This window comes from Pholis gunnellus (assembly GCF_910591455.1).
Source record: "Pholis gunnellus genome assembly, chromosome: 9".
Lineage (NCBI taxonomy): Eukaryota > Metazoa > Chordata > Actinopteri > Perciformes > Pholidae > Pholis > Pholis gunnellus.
The window spans coordinates 15,376,349-15,395,716 of record NC_136535.1 but is presented as its reverse complement, the minus strand read 5'-3'; the positions used below and the strand labels follow the sequence as shown (position 1 = coordinate 15,395,716).

Below are 19,368 nucleotides of genomic sequence, written 5' to 3'. Positions count from 1 at the left end.
ACTGAGTAGGAGAAGAGAGAGAATCGGTCTGCGTAAAACCCATAGAGGATGTTTATGAGAGCATGGCGGAGGAGGAATGTCAGGCTGAGAAGGAAGTGGCTTTGCAAAACCACTGAGAGAGGGACTCATGCTAGTTTGTCGTACCTACAGCTTGTGACTCAATCAACAGCGCCTGTGTTTGTGTCTGTGTGTGTTTGTGCAGGAGAGAGCTTATGAGTGACTTGAGTGGGATCTGCATGGGTTGTGCTTTTCCTGTGTGAGAATGCATGTGCAGTTTGAGTTTCTGCTGAGTGCTGTATGGCTCAGATGTGTGTAGGTGGGCTGAGTGGGAGCACTGGGAGACTGAAGATGCTCTTGTCTGTTTCTCATCAAATGAGCAAGACTGCCTGGCCAAATGAAGCAAACATTGTGTTGTTCTTTTGGGATTTAACAGCCTTATTGCAATAAAGGTAGACCAAAAGAAAATATTGCAAAAATACCGAACAGTTGCACACATCACTCAGTGGTGTAGCTGTTTAGAACAATGCACTTGTTGATAGGATGGAAACATTTTATATCTTAATGCATCCACGAACGAACAATCTAATTATTTAAATGGTTCTGTCTAATAGCTATTATTGTGAGTAAAAAAAACCCAATTAATTTGTCTAGTGTAATTGACAGTTGTAGAATGAGAAATGCAGCTTTATGTTATGAATTATTCACAAGATTCCTTGTGCTAGAGAGCCAAACATGAGACTAAACATTGCTTCTGCTTCATGGAAACTGCTCTCTCCAATTAGCAGCCCTGCTTATGCTGCAGTGACAAATGAAAGGTGAGACGCTTTGGCTGCTGTAATGAAGGCAAATCTCAACTTTACTGTTGAAGAATAGCGATGGAGGTGACATATTACATAAAAGGTACTGTTTCAAACAAACACGGAACCTGAATTAATGAAGTTTAAAACAGACATTTCACCGTATATTTAAGGTGGATTTATTTGTGTAATGACATGACTCCACAGCAAAGTTCAGCAAGGTACTATTAAATTACTTTTAAAGACCGACGGCTCGTCAGACTTTGATATGGGAATTTCACACACCTGATTTAACATATGTCAAACAAGTCAAACCCACCAACACAAGAAAAGAGCATATGAAGCAATGTCTCATAAAGTAAAGCTATACCAAATGCGTCTGGAAAAAAAAGTGTAATTACTGCATGCTTACTGTTCTGGAAGATCAGATTTATAGAAAATGCTTGAAAAGGTGAAAGGAGAACCTTCTTATCCTTTGAAAAAGAAAATCAAGGCAACTGCAATCTGAATAACGTAACTTAGAATAAATAGAACATACATAGCAACTTCTCTTTTGACGTTTTAATCATTTTTGTAAGCAAGTCAAATAGGTAAATGATACAAGCACATTGTAAACAATGCCAAACAACAAATAATTGAAGCCACTAAATACGTCTAATTCTGATGCATACAAGGTTTATACACAGATGGTATGAAGTGATAAATCCAAAAAAAGCCCTGTTTAGCATTTAGAGGACATTCATTTTCACATTCACAGATCATCATCTAAAAACTAGCACACTACCAGAAGTTTCACAAGTACATGCAGTGAGTTGCAAATTCTGGGTCAAAGACATCCGTACTGATGAGACTGATGAAGAAGCAGAGAAGTGTTAAAGTTCACAAAAATTCACATAACACACCCTCAAAACTGTCGCTTCATTTTCTACTGCTAATGTGTGTTGAAAAAGAAAATGACTTCTGGGGTAAAACGGTGTGCCTGAAAGCCAGCCCAGCCGGCTTACGCCAGCCATCCCTCGCTACCTTCCTTCACCTCTTTCTCTTCATCCAGGTCAGAACAGGGGCGTCACTGCTCTGGCACGGATGTGTCGTCTCTCTCTACTGCCCCCGATCCTCCTGTCTCTAAAAAACAGAAACAGGCAAGGCGTAGTTAAACAGTGCGTAGCCTGGAAAGAACAGTTTCTGTATACGCTCTTGTCGTCAAGGTGAGAGACTCCAGTGCATAGCCACAAACTGTAAGGTTGTGGGTGGATCGAATATAAAAAACACACTTGAAGAAAAAACTTTATATTGAGTTGCTACTTAAGGAAAATTAATTCTCAAAGGAGATGAAACGTTTTAAAGTATTTTGCAATGCTAACATGACCTAAGCTCAAAAAACCCAATTCTGTTGAGAAAAAAGGGGGTCTCCCCCAACGGGAGGGAAAGCATGGTACCAGTCCGACAGGTCCATTCATTTTGTTTGGCTCCCTGAAGCACATACTGTACCTAATGCACCTGGAGCTATAAATACATCTCCTACAAAGGATGCAAGGCAGCCAACAACTGGGTTAGGGAGAATCACTGACGAGCATCCCTTGTGTCAGCCACATCCCCCCCAAAAAATGTTGCTTTGAAAGCAGCAAATCATTTTTGGACTAAAAACTGAATTCTGAAACCATGTTCTTGTTCATAGTAGGAAAACATGTTTACCGTCGACGGAATGTAACTTTCCAGGTCAACTGAACTCTGACAAGCGTCTTTCCTCTCTCGCGATTTAACAGCATAATGCACAAGCAGATCCATTAATAACCGGATAACTAATTGAAAGATTCAATTGTCTGTTGCTGGAGACCCTATGTGGTAAGTAAATGAGTCACACACTTATGTATCGCATTAATCACATGTAGGATAACCCATAAAGGGCTCTAGTGGGTGTGTTTAATTATTTATAGCTTTTAAATGGTTTCTTCTCCAGTTTGTATGATGGTTAATTATTTTATGTGCTTGCATGATGCGTTTGGCTCTGAGAAAAGCTTATAGTCACAACATTTTTCTACTAACATCTTAAAATGGGACACCTGAAGAGGTCTAATGCTCAACCAATCAACATGCAGAACATACTATGTTTTCATATTTTGCTTCTATATATGATCTTAAATTGTTTCAACTCTAAGTCTGTTTACAGTCAAACGAGCAACTTATGCTCTCCCTTACTTACCTTTTCATCACCTAATGTAGTTACAGCTCCGGATGCGAGCCTCTGTTATCGTCCTTACAGTCACTAGCCATAATGCCCTCTAACACGGCATTATGTGACCTAGTCTGATCCCATGGTTCTACCCCACTGACCTGTGTCCCCCTTTGCTGCTGTTGAGCATATCCCCAGCGCTGCTCACCTGCTCCGCTTCCGCTTTGTCCTCCGGCTTCATCTTCTTACGGGTCATGTGCCCACGGAAACCAGCCTGGATCTTTGCAGCAGCCCTGTTGGCCTCGGGGTCATCCAGGGGGATGTCCATGATGTCCTCCTCCTCCTGGGGCCGGCTGCACTCGTCCTGCAGAGAGGACCAGAAAGTAGTAGTCTGTCACATCAGGGTGGCATATTACATGACCATATGAGTTTTTTTTTTTTTCTGGAACATTGGTGGAAGAGTATTTCCCTCAACAGATTGCGATACCGTGTTATGTTAACTGTATACACTGCAGCACTATCTTTTAGACAGTGAAGGGATGTGTGCTTGTTGCCAAGTGGCTCACCCTATTACATGACTTCAACAGGGCTCTCAGGAGGTCACTAACCCACATTGCCTCCTTTTTTCTCTCCCCTTCTCCTCTTGTCATGTAATAAATTGATGTTTGAGTCAGCCTATTTCGTAATGAATCATTATCTGCTGTCTTTTTCTTTTTTCACCATGGAAAAGTTTTATTTTAAAAAAGCCATAAAAGAGCAGACGTGTAGATTCCCAAACTGAGCGACAGTCAATGATTATAAGATCATTGATCATTGTATGTTACACAAAATAATGCAATTTGTAAATAGTAAAAAAACAAGACTGGTGGAAATGATAGCTTCATTTTGATGATTTATTTAATTCTAATACTTCTTATTTGCCGAAAAAGGATGAGCCAGCGAAAACGCTACAGTAGTCAACACCAGCAGCTCATTCAGCGACTGAAAGAACAGCATCTAATGTCCTAAAGGAAACATGGGGTGGGCGGAAGAGAAATTCTGGCTTGTCATAAAGTGTCAGCGCAATAGCGCCAAGGCTGTTGACAAGTTATGCAAACACCAATTCAAATTCTATGGCGAACACATTTCAGTTACACACCATGCTTTGCTTATAGAAACAGATTGGCATTTCACACAAAGACAACCCACAGAAGGAGCCTACTGTCATCCCACTGCCTGCAGTGCATCATGTCTCCAGTGAAACCCCTCCAGTGTAGGAGTTTGACCACCCACCTGTTCAGCCAGCATTCATTAGCCTCTCTGTCTGACTGCTCACTGAGCAGCCAGAATCCAGCTTTTGTGCAGCAGCAGAGATGAAGGTTTGCTGCGCTGCATTTTGCTGGCTACACACCTTGTCGGGGGTCTTATCATTTTTCATTTCCTCAGGGTCCTGACACAAACTGATTTTAAATATTCTGAGGCGAAGCTCATGTAATATTATCCACTTATGATTTAAAAAGTTTGAAAACCGTGTAAAATACGACTTTACGTGGTCAAATCTGTGAAAGACTTAAAAACACAATTATTCAAACGGTGAACATAATATATTTGAAAGAAGGAAAATAAACACACATGGCAGTATCGCTCGTAAATACAATCAGCAACTAAACTGCATTACCCAATTAACCAAACTGATTAGTGGTTTAAAAAAAAAGGATCATCATGAAGTTAATCTGAAGCTTCTACTTACATTGTGACAGTCCATGTCTTACTCTCAGAGATGATTTCAGTCTTCAGGTGAGCTGACCTAGTATGACTTGTATGCTTCGATTTCTACGTGGACCAAGCAAAGCTCTCTTTAAATGAGTCTCCGGTATAATACAGATGCCTCACTGGCTCTTACTAACAATCACTGTATGTTCAGTAACACCCGCTCATGCACAGAGTGAGAGAGAGACATACAGTCAGAGAGAGAGAGAGAGAGAGAGAGGAAAGAGAGAAAGAGGGAGGGAGGGAAAGAGAGACCTCCTACAAACATGACAGCATGTGTTCCATCTTTTCGGTCCCATTAAGGCTGCTGACCTACCGTGTTCACGGTAACGTTCACCGAGCACAGCCGGAAGAATCCACGAAAGTAACTGAAACTAAATATGACTATTTCATTGATTTAAAGTTCGACAGCTTTGACACAAGTGAAACTGATGAGTTATACAGTCTGTCAGATATGAATTGTGAAACCACAAAGTGACGACCGCATGCACTGAGCATCTTAAAAATTCACAAGTTTCAGTGTTACAACAACAAACTCCACAAATAAAAACAGATGACCGACATAGAAATACTATGTAAAAGCCAGATGGTCATAAAACAATGATTGCTGACTTTCAAATTCTACTAATAGCGTGAAAATAAAACAGTGTAAGCATCTTGGGCTGTTTTACACTAGGAGGTGTTATACATTTATTAGAGGCAGAGTGAGCTAACAATCCTCTCCATCCCTCTGATCCCAGCTGGTATGGCCGCCCACACTCTTCTGCCAGCCTCAGAGACAAGACGGCTAGAGAGAGAGCGGGAGAGAAACAGAAAACATCCATTTATCTGAATTATATATCTGACACACAACGCTCCCCTGCTGGTTTACTAACCTGTCATACAATATGCTAAGTTATCCTCACACCTAATTTCACAAAGCTGACGTGCTTTATAGATCAATACACTGTTAATTTGAGGGAACGATAACTACTGAAATTGACTGTCATCAATCATGGTAGGATATCATAATGAATATATCTAACACGCTATTTATTGTCCTATGCTGAGAGTACAGGAACAATAGAAAAGACAAGGCATCTGACATACTGCAGCTTGGTCACTGTTAGGATAGATAGATGGATAGATACATAGATAGATAGATAGATAGATAGATAGATAGATAGATAGATAGATAGATAGATGGATAGATAGATAGATAGATAGATAGATAGATAGATGGATAGATGGATAGATGGATAGATAGATTGATAGATACGTTATGGTCTATATATTGTAGTTTTGTGGTAGCTTTGTTTCAGTAGCAATAACTTCTGCCACTATGCAAGAGTATGAAAAATAGCACTCTGCTGTATGCAAAAATACAGAAAGTGCTGTTTTACTGTTTAATCACTCATTTAAAAAAAAAAAAAACTGCCATTAAAGGTAGATTACTGAGATGGTGCCTAGCAACTATCAGCATCACCATCTTCTATTAATTCCATGACGACAGAAAGAGCGAGCCGGATGGTGAGGGGTTACCATGGTAACATCCTTAGTACCCCTTCCTACACTCCCCCCCCCCCCCCCGTGTGTTTGGAGCCTCGTTGGTCCAGACAAACCCGACAGGGCTAACTGTGACAGCAGTAAAAATGTTGAAAGGCGTTAATGCAACAGACAAATCGACCAGTCTGTCTTTTATGATGATAGATTACTGAATCAAGTTTCAATCTGTGGAGGCTGTATGTGGCTCCCAGGAGGAGAGCGGATCTGGCACTAACAAAGCAACATGATACAGTTTTATGAGCATGCGGCAGAGCAAAGGCCTCAAACAGCTTACGGTGAATTTAGACACTGAAACTACAATGTCTGCACTGCATTTCGATTTAAAAGATTTGGATTGTGACCCTCTCTATGACTCTATGATGTTTATTAGAGCAACCACTTGTCAAAAAATGAACTATTTTTGGGGATATTCTCAATCACCTACCCCTAGAGAGTCCAAGGGGAATAAACTGAGGGCCACTGTTGATCAGACTCGTCCTTGAAGGGTTTATTTATAAAGGCTACCTGAGAGAGAAATGGGAGCAGTCTGAAACCGTATGAACATTTATTCTCAGCCCGCTGATACAAGTAGTGGAGATGTGGTGAGCCTCTATTAAAGCCTCTATTAAACTCAAATGGTAAGAAATGTTCATCTCTAATGTTAAGGCATATACGAATGTGTGAAATAAATGCATCACTGGTGCATATATTCCGTATTGAGAAGAAGCATCAAATCTTTACCTTGTCACCACTCTTGCCTTCAGGCTCTGTGGAATCCTTTTCGAGCGGCCTTCCCTCTCCTTGGTGACTTGCAGCCGGCCGATCTGCGCTTTCCGTGAGGATGATGCCGCACTCTTCACACATTGCATCGCTCTTCTTTTGTATTTCAGAGTCAATCTTTCCTTCTTCTACAAGGTCCTCTGCTTCTGAACGTCTCTCTTTTTCTACCACTGCGTCCTCCGGCTGTGACTCAGGTGTTCTCTGACCCTCCTCGTTCTCCTCTAGTGGAAGTTGTGCACTTGCCTCTAAAGTTTCACTCTCGGTTGCAGCCGTCGATACATTTGACCAGGTGACTTGTGGAGAATGATCCTCCACCTCACTATAACCTTCTGCATGTATGTCCTCTTTGTCTCCTCCGACCGTGTCTGTTGTCTCATCTTCTTTGTCATCAGGGTTGTTTGACTTTGTCTCTTCTTCAGATTTCTGGTGAAATTCGCCTTCCCTCATCTTCTCACTATGTTCATTCTGATCGGCTTCATCCTCTTTGTCTGCCTCGCTGGTGGGTTGATGTGATATGCTGGTTTTAACACCTTTGCGCTTCTCATCATCATCATCATCACTATCATTTACATTATAATCATTTGTGATTGTGTCCACCTTCTCTTTCATTGTATGAAATGCCTCGTGCTGACTTTCCATTTCCCCCCCTTCAGAATGAACTGCTTTTTCACCTCCCATCATTTCAAGTTCATCTTGGTCTTGTGTGCTAGATATATTTTGGTCTGTTGACACGACAGTAACTTCTTTGGACTCTTCCTCCTGTTGTATTTCTAATATCTTGTTCTGTAAGACCTCCACTGAGCCCTCTTCCTCTGACTGTTTCTCCTCAACCTCTTTAATCTGCTGATCCTCTGGAACATCTTCAAAGCTGATCTCAACCAAGGAATCCTCCTGTGGTATATCATTAATGTGTAAACCACCTTTAATATGAGCTAAACTTTCATTTATTCCCCCAGGAGAAGCCTTGGTCTCTGTTGCTTCCTCCTCCTTTGCTTGTTCTTGCTGATCTTTTGCTTCATGTTGATTGCACTCAGGAGTTTCCTCAGGTTGGGGTTTTGAGCTGTCTTCCTCATCTTCAGCAGTGGCTCCATCAGTTAATCTTTCTGTTGCTTCAAGCTCTGTAGCACACACATCCACATCAGCTAGCCCAGAATATGGAAAGGCCTCCACTTGTTCAGTTTTTTTGACTCCTTCTGAGTCTACAATCTCCTCATCTACTACCGCAGTCGCTTGTTGATCACCTCCCTCATCCTCTGCCGTTCCTAACTCCTGAGAACACACATCTACCTTTTTAATCGCTGTGAATGATGACAAGTCTGTGAGCTCTAACTCAGACTGAGGCATATCATGGTCTGAAGCCGAGCTGCTATCTTTACCATTAGCCGCCCTGTCTACATGATCAAATGTAGTTATTGTTGGGTCTTTCTCTTCCTCGGCCCCGCTCTCATCATCTGGCCGTACATCTACAGCTGGGAGCATGTTGCCTGTTTCCTCTTCTGAAATTCCCCTTTCCAGTGAAATAACATGTTTCTCTGTCATGTCGTGTTTTTCCTCATATTCTTCGGCGCTTGCAGTTAAATCCACTTCTTCAGAGACATTGGGTTGTGTAGTGGAAAGATTTAAGGTTTCTGATTCGTCTTCAGTTTGGTAATCAAATGAATTTTCTCTAAAAAAAAAAAATCATATATTAAAGTAATTATCATATTATTTGTGTATTATTTTTATTATTTGCTTAAAAGGTATGCAGAAAAATAAAAGATTACTTCACACAACAACTCTTGGTGTAAACCTTAAAGTTATAAACAAGACAAATATAAAATGTAAAAATCGTTTCCTCTTTAGTTCTACTTGTTACTATTCTTTCCCTTGTGTGTATCCTCCCCCTGTCCTGGTGGCTATTAATAGCACATACGGTGAGACTCACTTGGAAATGGTCACCTCTGTTTCAGGGTCTTTTTCAGGAATAGCCTGTTGAGTAAAAACAAACAACAAAGGTGTAACTTGGAATAAACGCAGAGACCTAACAGAGGAGAGATGTATAGGTATGATGAGAGTAGTGACTTTGAATAAGTACCCCTGCAGCCTTAAATGCATTGTTGTTATACGTGTCTTCCTGCTTAGCTGCCCACTCAGCAGGGTCCATTCGACTATCTGAGTTACAAGCAAAAAACAATCAATTACTTGACAGCAGTTTAATTGGCATTCGTCTTAATTTACCAAATGTAACGTTGCAGTTACCCTCTCTTTGTGTGAGAAGAGCATCGAAATACTGTGCAGCATATTTAGGGATGTCTTCGGGCTGGTCTCGCAGGACTTCTCTGGCCAACCCCTCCAGGATGGGACCAAATCCTCGCGGGCTCCGCAGGTGAGTAATGGCGAAAGGTACTGACATGTTCGAGCATACACTGGGACGGTAACTTCTGAGACAGCTAGGGATAACCAGGAGAAGTCGACGTTTTTATCACTTATTTACTTTCTTCCTAGTGGGTAATTTAGAGTAGAAGAAGGAAAAGCTAACGTTAGCTATCAGCTAACACTGGGAACTTTCCACAGAATATAAGCTAACGTTGGTAGTTTAGATTACTTTAATATATACTTTAGCAAGTTTTAGAAAATATCAAAACATTAGTAATTAGTTAGACCTGGTACCTTAAATGACTTGCACTTCGTATCCACCTTTATGTATGAATGTTTTAGCTAACAACTGTTTGCTACTGTATTTTGTTGATAGCTGTTCCTAGGCAACGGTTGTAACTACGGACACTGACAAGGCTCAAAACGTACAAGAAATAATGGCTTTATTGGATATGAATGCGGGTCCATTTTACACACAGAACACGTACAAAACAATCTGATAGGTGCATACTAAAACATTGCTTAAAAAGAAGAAACATGAAGTGTGTTAACATGTATATAAAAAACAAGACTCGTGTTTTCCTTCTGTCTCTCCTCTCTTCCACCAGCAAGGACCTCAGTCAGGCGTATGTGATGACTGCATATTCAGAGTTGGTGCTCATCTTGCGGCTGACCTCTCTGGGCTGGGGGACATGCAGCCTGTCAGCTGAACGTGAGGCCTGCAGGTGAGACCTTGATTCTTCTCCCCACCACTGAAGGAGAAGCAGAAACAAACTCATGTGACATTGGTATGTTAGGAATAGCTAGACTGTCTCAAGACTTTTGAGGGGCCTCCCCGAGGCTCTTTAATAATACTTAAAGTTTTATTTATTCACATTTATTCCAAGCTACCACGTGTTTTACTCCAAAACAATTTGTTATTAGCTTTACGTATTAACCATGCAATCTGCAGATTAAGACCAATATTGAAATCAATAACAAAATGTAACTAACTAACTAACTTGTTAACATGTAAACAATCAATGCAGTTTCCATTTTATTTGGTACATCTGGCTAATTCAACACCACCTTTTTAAAAGAGGTGTTAAACTGTATGGTCATTTTGGAGGCTGTAGTTTGTGGTGCTGTTAAAATATATTGCGATCTATTGAGAAATGTTTCAATACCTAATAAACAGGCAAATTACTTAATGTTTATTAATACAATTTCATCCATAAATATATAAACTGAAGAAGTGTTCAAATTGAGCAGACTCCACATTTCTTGTTTGGCATCCCCGTACTGATTGATGCTCACTATGCACAGTAGCTCCTTACTTTCCCTCGGCCTCGAGCTGTCTGTGAAACATAGCCAAGTAACTGCTCATTCATTTAGGCTAATATATTTTGGGTATTCATTCTGCCTCATTGTGATCCAATATACCACGATAATTAACCACTATAGGTGATCACCATAACACCACATTTACCTTCTTTGGATTCATGTAGCCTACTTGATCTACGGTTGCTCATACATCAGAGGAGAATAAGCTGTCCTATGAATTTGGGATTCGGTAAGATAAAAGTGACCAACATATCGATTCTGAAGCCACGTTTCTCATGTTCCTCACCTCTTTTTGATCTCCAGGAGTCAAGTATCCGACCTGAGTAAGCTCTGGTGTACTGACACCTCGGACAGTGATCATGATGTCAGCATATGGAACCTCAGTGTCACTCTCAATATCTGGGACAAAGAAATTATTCATTATAAATTATTGTCAGCCTTTGCATTGCAAACGGTGATTCTTTGACACTTGGAAAACAAATGTGGTGATTCTGCTGATCCAGAGATCATCTTACCCGGTGTAGGAATCCTCACTCTTTCACTTTGTGTTGACAGTGACCCTGGGGAATATGACAGGAATGAATGGTAACTGGGTTTGGAGATTGAATTTCTTGCGTTTTATATTTGATATTTTAAACTATTTACCCGTGACTGGTGAGAAGGCAGCGTGAGGAGGTAGTGGTGAGCTTAAACAAGAGAATATAAAGAAAACAACAATTCAAGAATTTAGCAAAATTATAGATTTCTAAATGTAATTTAACAAAGATTTTCCCAAATACTCATTCAGTCAATTGTACTCACCCTGACCTGGTCTCAACAGGTTCCCCTGGAATGTGTGACATTATTAACACAATGTTTTTATTTAGAAATTGTTACTTTTTACAGCAAGTGTGTGAATTATTATTGTAATATTTTGTAATCACCTTTGTCATTCCAGCTCCGTCTGTTGCGGCTCAGACACAGGTAAACGGCTGATGCTGCAAGCACCATAGCCACAGCAACGGTAACTGTTGCTAACACCTTAATACCAGTAAATTCTCCTGTTAACATGGAAACAACGGTATTAACTTGGACTATATTGCATCAAAAGGGCAACTTTTACTTTTCAGTTCCACATATAGTACTGGTCAAAAGTTTCAGCCAAGTAGCTTCTACAATAGACATAAGTATATATATAAATATTGCTTGGAAAGTTGTGCCCAACACTGGAGCAGTAGTTCCCGCAAATGTGTTGCACACGTAGGTTGCCTCCTCAGCTCGATGGGGTTAAAATCTGTGCTGATCGTTCCATGATTTGAAGCCTATCAGCTTGTGCTTTTCTTCCATATTAGTTCACTCATAGCCCGGAGGTTTGTTTTGGGTCATTATCTTACTGTAGGAATAACTCCTGACTAAGTAGGTGTAGGCCAGAGGGCATTGCATGACGCTGTAAAAAGCTGGACTATGAAGCCAGCAAAAAAACCATCACGCTTCCTCCTCCATGTTTGACAGTTGGTGTCACACACTGAGGAACAATCCTTTCGCCTACTCCGCGGCGTACCAAAAACCCTACGTGATAAGCTGTAGATATCACCATCTTATGACTTCCTGGCGCTCAACCTGTCAAACCTGCAGTTGCAAATGTTCTCCTCACAGTTGGAACCGAGACTTCCTTACTCCGACCAGTGTTAAGCTGTGCTTGAAACTGTCCTGTGAGCTGCCTGTCATGCAAGCTGTTGACTCTGAGAAACATGTCTTCTGATTCTGTTGTGACTTTGGGTCTGCTAGACTACTTCCTGTCAGAGTTTCCTTCAGTTTCCAAGTGGATAGAAAACTACTCACTGTCGCCTTGGCTTTCTTTGCAACTCTTCTTAAGGAAAGACCTACACTTTTAAGGTTTATATTGGTCTGTCTGGCTCCTCAGCGTGACGATTACAATATATTACATTGTTCAATGCAATATTGACAATTAATGCTTCAGAGGGTGTAGTAAGCTTGTATATGTGTGTGTATATATGCTTCAAAGTCCCATCTCACCTTCAGTTGGATCTTTCGGCTTAGCAGGAAGTGATGCTGAGAAATATAGAATATAGTATATAGTAAAAATAAACACAAGTAATTTGTCAAATTCATGTATAGTTACAATTGTGGACTACTTCATATCCGACATTTTACTACTTTTTATTTTTAACACAGAAGGTCCTCACCATTTTTAGTTCCAGTCTTTGGCGTAGCTGTCCAGTTTGGGACACGTTCAGCTTAAAAATAAATAACAAATAAACTGAAATCAAATCTAGTTCCAGCTTTGTAACATTTGTTTACTTGTTGCATCTTGAAGAATTGCCAAAATCCAGATATATCTTATATTGATGTTAATAATAATTACCTTGGAGTTGCAGTATAACAATGCGCTCTGTTTTTTGTGGAAGTTGAGGGTGATCTGTAGCTACTGTGTAGCAAGTGTAGTTCTTCTTAAGATCTTCAGTAGACACATTTGATAGATGAAGGGACGTTATGCACAAGCTGCTTTTCAGCTGCTCATTTGTCCCGTGGCAGCCAGAGTTGTCTGATGGTTGGCACCAATAGCCACGAACAAATCCAATGGAGCAATTGTATGTGCAGTTTAATGTTAGAGAATCACCTAACGCTACAGCCAAGTAATCGATGGGTATCGTCATATTAACACAGCTCACAAAATCTGCAAAAAGAGAACATTGGATCTACTTTACAAAACATTGTATTACAGCAAATAAAGAACACATTTATATTGATGAGTGCATAATTGAATACATGTATTTAACACATTTAATTGCTGGAGTCCAGTCCAATGACAAAGAGTATATATATTACCTTGTGCCACCCAGAAAAAGAGCAAAGTGAAGTGCACGGAGATTGTCATTGTTCTGATTCCTGCCGCCTCCAAACATGCAATAAAATATCTTGTGCACACCTAGTTTAGTGATGCTTGCACCTGCAGGAAAATACTGAAATACCCACACATATTCAACAGGAAGTGGCATACAACAGGATTCAGAGCTGTGTAAAATGCATAACTTTTATTTATTGCAACTCACTTCCTGCAAAGTAAAAAAAAAAATGAAGAAAATCTCAAACATGATGATACAAAAATGACACACTAACATATTTATGTAACTACAGCTTTACTTATGTTTCAATTGTGCAAAGAATACATTTTGCACCTGGCTTGAAAAAATACACATGATATTGTGGTTTGCACATTTCTGCAGATGCACCGTTGCAGCTCACTCTCTGCTCAGAGGATGTGCCTGGCATTCATTTTCCACTGACATGAATCTATTTATTTTCAAATCCTCACAATTTGAAGATAAAGGGGGTCTTTTGTGATAAAACATCCAACGTTAGCGTGTGAATTCATTTAGTTAATGCCAAAAATGTGTCCGATTTTTCATATCTGTCCCATATTGTATTCACTTTATAACCTTTAAATGAAACACACAGGTAACATACATAATTGAAGTAATCCACTAACAGAGACAATATCTAGGTTAGCTTTAGCACATACTCATGAATTATGGAAGTGGAAGGTACAGTTTCAGAACATCATTGCACACCATTATCAGCTAGAGCAGTCACCTGGGACTCACATTTCACGCTCTTGTTTCACTTTCAGCGACTGAGGGCCTCTCACTTTCATGCCTTTAAACAGTCAGTCCTGTTGGCTAAGACCAAACAGTCTTGAATGAAACTACACCAAAAAAAATGAAACAGTGTGGACTTGACTAGAGATTCAGTGATAATGTGCTCATGGAAAGTAATGCACCTGTTCGGTTTTTCAGCTTCATGGATTTTTCTGCTGCTGCCACAGTCTGGACACGCCTCAGGTAAGAGCAATGACAGTTAAAAGTTGAGCAAACAAATTGAGCTGATTTAAGAAGAAACAAAACCCTCTTGACTAGACGGTCTTTCTAATGTCTCTTCTACATCCTTCCTGACGTTATGTGTGCAAGAATCAACTGAATGGAGTGCAGACCTCTCCCTCGGTGAAGAGACAGACATTGATCAGTGTCCAGAGGGAAAATACTTCTCCCACCAGCTTTGTTTGGAGTGTCCCTCTGGTCATTTGTAAGTCATCAACCATCTTTAATTACTGACCTGTATACTTTTACTATGTACACTATGAGAATACATATATGCAACCTTAATGTAAAAACAATTTCTTTTCTTTTAATCACTTGTAAAAATGTTAAATAAGACAAAAAAATAATAATATTTATACATTTAACTGTAATTTAGACAATTAATTCATATATGTATGTTGTATAGTTGCCCTGGCAGTTTATCTGCACCTCATAGATGTCCAGCAGGAACATTCAACCTTTACATGGGAAAAAGCAGCCTCAGCGACTGCAAGGTGAGAGACTGCTGTCAATAAAAGCCCGTCATTTGATAGTCTTTCTAACAATGAATCCGATTGAAAGACCTTTTTCACAACAAACATTTTGACTTCATCTCAGGAACAGCACAGGTGGAACTAATAACATTAACCACTCCGCTTCAGCGGTTACTGCAGTGAAATGCAGCAATTACTGATTAGTTACACCTGTGTTTGACATGCAGATCAAATGAAAAAGGTCTATTCAACATAAACTTCACATACTTTTCCCCTCATGTCCATAAACCTCAAATATTGTTCTTGATGCAGTGTGACAGGTGGTATGGTTGTCATGGTGCTGTCTTTACTCATTTTGGTATGTTTGCAGCCTTGTTTTCCAGGTCTCATCAGTTCAGAGGATAGAGTGGACTGTAGACTTTGTCCTGCAGGTTTCTCATGTGATCCAGCCAATGGGAGGCTTTCTTTATGCCCCCCAGGACAACATTCTCCTGAGGGGGTCCTACAGTGTCTGACATGCCCTATAGATTCTGTCTGCACCTCTGGATTTCCTATAAAGGTACATATTACAATATTTTAATCTCATGTCCTTTATCCTAAAATGTGTTGTATCTGAGAGAGAGAATGTCTGGTTTGCAATTATAAATGGTTGGTAAAGTTTGGCTAACAAATGGAATAAAACTAAGTCATATGCTTCTTTCTCCCTTATTCATTTCTTATATGTTCCTTGCAGTGTAAACCTGGCAAAGAGCCCAACCAAGATCACACTATGTGCAACGACTGTCCTCCAGGCTTCTATTCCACCGTGTGCACTATCCAGTGCCTGCAGTGTCCAGCAGGTAGTGCAGGAATAAATCCATGTTATCTAATCTGCTCTCAATACAGCATTAGATATATCAGTAGACTTGAAATAAATCTGTGACTTTGTGTCCTCTGTCTGCCATAGGAAGTTACTGTCCAGACAGTGGGATGTCACAGCCGCTCCCCTGTCCTCCTAGTTGGTCTTCCACACCTGGACAGACTTACTGTAACTGTAATGATACGTCGTTGCTGTGTGGAGGAGCTGAGACCCCCCGCTGGAGCCAGCCAGTCCACAGGTCCGGTCAAGCGATCAGCTGCCGACCAGGAACATACAAAGAAGCGAGGGAAGAGTTGTCATGTGTGGTCTGTCCAATAGGTTAGAGTTTATCACTGCACACTGACATTTACATTTATAGTTTCCTCACCTCCATTTGTCTACCTCTATTTGTTGATGTTTGTTTTCGCCCCAGGTCATTACTGTGTGGGAGGTGTAGCTGTACCCTGTCCTGCAGGGACTTATGGCCCTAAAGCAGGTCTGCAGAGGTTGAGAGGATGCACAATCTGTCCTGCAGGTAGAGTATTGATTGATAGTTCCACGTTCCATCAGTATATATATACCCATAAACTCAGTACCAACTCAGCCACAGTTTTTCAAGCCTAATAGGACAATTTTACTTGGATAATTGTTTCGTATGTCTGAACCATATATGATATGATATACTGTAAAATGCAAAAAAAGAAAAACCTTTGTTTCTATAAATGCTTTTCTCTAGGGTTTTACTGTCTGGAAGGCAGCTCATCGAGACCCACCTCCCAGTTCCTGTGCCCACAGGGCTATTACTGTGAAGAGGGCACCGGCACCCCGCACGGGTCACCTTGCCCCGCTGGTACGGCGGGGGAACAACCGGGTCAGACAAGTAGGGCAGCCTGCAAGAGATGTGGAGAAGGACGCTTCTGTCCTGCAGGTAAGTCTTAGCCCTAATACACTGACTTCCTTGGATGTGTCAGATCAAATGGGGCACAGTCAGTAACTACAACAATATTTGAAGAAAGAATATGAAATGAAGATTGCTAGATGTGTGTGTGTGTGTATATGTGTCTGTGCGGCACAGGTTCATCGGGTCCTGGCCTGCCCTGTGCTCGTGGGAAATACTGTCCTGCTGGCACCTTGGAAGAAGTGATATGTCCTCGAGGCACCTTCACCCCCCATCAAGGAGCAATAAGTGAATTCATAAGCTGGATTATTACTCTTTTATACTCGCCAAGTAATATTTCATATACACAGTCATTGATTTTCTTTTCCCCCCCTTGCATACTGGGCAAAGGCTCTGGCTTGCGGTTTATTTAAAAGTGAAATTAATATTTGGGAACTTCCCTACAGTTCCTCAGCAGCTCAGCTTAAACTAATATGGTGCTATTGCAGTCTATCATAGCAAAACTCAGTGATTATATAAAGATATAAGTGTTGTTTTGTTGCCATGATGAACTGGAATATATAGATGAGAAATTGCGACAGATGGATGTCGAGAGGGCGAAGAGAAAAAGCTATATAGCTAGCTCTAAAAAAAACTGTGGATGACAAGCTGGAGCCAGTATAGATAAAACGGGTAGATTGAAACAACTTCAAATATTACCTTCAAATGAAGAGACCTATCCTAATAGAGTAGGCTACAGTGTATAACAAACCTACATTCATCTGGGCATCTTGTAACTATGCCCTCCAGGTGTGAAGGACTGTCTCAAATGCCCGGCTGGTTTTTACTGTCCTGAGGGGAGAAGCGACCCTGTGCCCTGCCCACCAGGCTCCTTTAACCCCTTAGAGGGTCAAGATGAGGTGACTGATTGTAGAGAGTGTTATGCAGGAAAGGCCTGCACACAGGTAGCTTTGAGAGACCCCGATGTGGACTGCATGCAAGGGTAAGAAAAGGTTTTCAGTGAAGCATGCTTCAATGATACAGCAAACCTGTGTTTTTTATACTGCATGTCTGATATGAAGGACGATAAACATTTCTCTTACAAAGGAATTTTTGTAATCTTACCTGTCATCTTAAAATTGTTACCCTATCTTTGCCTGAACCTTGATAGCTTTGCATGTCCTCCTGGTTCCTCTAAACCCAACCCGCCGGCCAATGCCTGCCCACCAGGGACACTGAGCAATCGCACTGACCTCACTGACCGCTCACAGTGTCAGCGGTGCCCAGCGAGATATGCCTGCCTTCGAGGTGCCATTGATCTCTCACACATATGCTGTACATGTTCGGTTGGCCTTTTAAAAGTACTGTTTGATATTGAATTATTAGTAGTATCAGAATTAATTGATTTAGCTTCCTATGCCAAATGGAGCTGGATATATCAATATGATATTTTTTGTGTTATATGAGTCAACATATTGATATAGCTTCAATGTGTGTTTTCCTAGACCTAAAAGGTGCATTAAGGACGTAATGTGCACATTTTGAGCTTACTTGACTGCTCTAAAGATATACAATAAAATAAAAAATGCCTCTAATTTGATCACTATGTCCACGTTGATAATCATTTACTTTCTTGATGTTTAGGGTATTTGGTTGAAGATTTAGCAATATTCAATTGTGTCAGTATCCCCTAAATCTCGTTTATATCAATACAATCTAAAGCTTGCGAGTTTTCCAACCTTGATGCCGATATTATTTATGCTTTAACAGGAACTGGTGGTATCCAGAGACCACCAATCTCCTGCTTTGCAGGGCATTATTGTCCCCCTGGAACTATGTTCCCCACCCAGTACAAGTGTCCTGTGGGGACATGGAGTGGTCAGAGTGGATTGGAAGCTGAAAGTGAGTGCCAGCCTTGCCCACAGGGCTGGTACTGTTTGGCTGGATCTGGAGCTCCGTCAGGTCGATGCAATTCTGGACACTACTGTCCTGAAGGTACACACGAGTGTGACATGCGTGATAATATAGGTAGTATCTACCTAATCATTTTTAAATGTGTTTACTGCTATCGTTCAAAAATCTAACACACAACATAGAACAGTGATTACATGTTTTGCTTTGCAAACTTTTAAACACAGCTTTCCATATGAAATTGATTCAAATAAAATATGATTATTTTTCTTTTTAAGAGCTGTAATCATGAGTCATTCTTGTCGATATAACTATTTCGATGTTCCATCACCAGGGACTGCATATGGCACCCAGTATCCTTGCCCTGCAGGTACATACAGCATTCAAATGGGCAACAGATACAGAGAAGACTGCCTGATTTGTCCTAAAGGCTCATTCTGTCAAAAGGGCACCTCTAAACCTTCACCCTGCCCACCGTAAGCAGTCAATGTGTGCTGAATAAGAAGATGATATGGAAACAATCTTCTATTTGTAGTATAATGGAGGATCAAGCTGCTCTAATAAGTATGATTTAGTATATCCTTTCTGTTTTGTCCTTCTCCAGCTCCACATTTCGCCATCTGAAAGGAGGTCGGAGGCTGGAGGACTGCTCTGCTTGCCCTGCCGGTTATTTTTGTCCCCACTCAGCCACTG

General features: G+C 40.8%; 2 protein-coding genes across 2 annotated transcripts; both read right to left on the bottom strand.

The window, feature by feature from the left end:
- Positions 1 to 1,517: 1,517 nt before the first annotated feature.
- On the bottom strand, positions 1,518 to 4,711 carry nrgnb (neurogranin (protein kinase C substrate, RC3) b; the record flags this gene model as incomplete). The annotated part of the gene is given in 4 exon segments (XM_079166705.1): positions 1,518 to 1,919; positions 3,129 to 3,141; positions 3,143 to 3,331; positions 4,697 to 4,711. Coding segments are annotated over 4 exon segments (273 nt in total). The 3' UTR covers positions 1,518 to 1,863.
- Positions 4,712 to 9,820: 5,109 nt separating this feature from the next.
- Positions 9,821 to 13,589, bottom strand: LOC306701409 (uncharacterized protein). The gene is made up of 10 exons (XM_079166706.1): positions 13,528 to 13,589; positions 13,064 to 13,375; positions 12,885 to 12,935; positions 12,715 to 12,750; positions 11,622 to 11,738; positions 11,500 to 11,524; positions 11,344 to 11,384; positions 11,214 to 11,258; positions 10,985 to 11,097; positions 9,821 to 10,127 (listed from the first exon to the last, which is right to left on the bottom strand). Exons 1-10 carry the CDS (start codon positions 13,574 to 13,576, stop codon positions 9,996 to 9,998), a joined length of 921 nt encoding a protein of 306 aa, XP_079022832.1. The 5' UTR covers positions 13,577 to 13,589; the 3' UTR covers positions 9,821 to 9,995.
- Positions 13,590 to 19,368: the final 5,779 nt, after the last annotated feature.

What these genes read in the sequence shown, in the direction of transcription:
- LOC306701409 (XM_079166706.1), bottom strand. Translation starts at nt 13,576, where the DNA reads ATGACAATCTCCGTGCACTTCACTTTGCTCTTTTTCTGGGTGGCACAA. An exon ending in CCTGTTGAGACCAGGTCAGG is followed by an intron (nt 11,385 to 11,499) that starts GTGAGTACAATT and finishes CTCTTGTTTAAG; the next exon opens with CTCACCACTACCTCCTCACG. An exon ending in TGCCTTCTCACCAGTCACGG is followed by an intron (nt 11,259 to 11,343) that starts GTAAATAGTTTA and finishes CATATTCCCCAG; the next exon opens with GGTCACTGTCAACACAAAGT.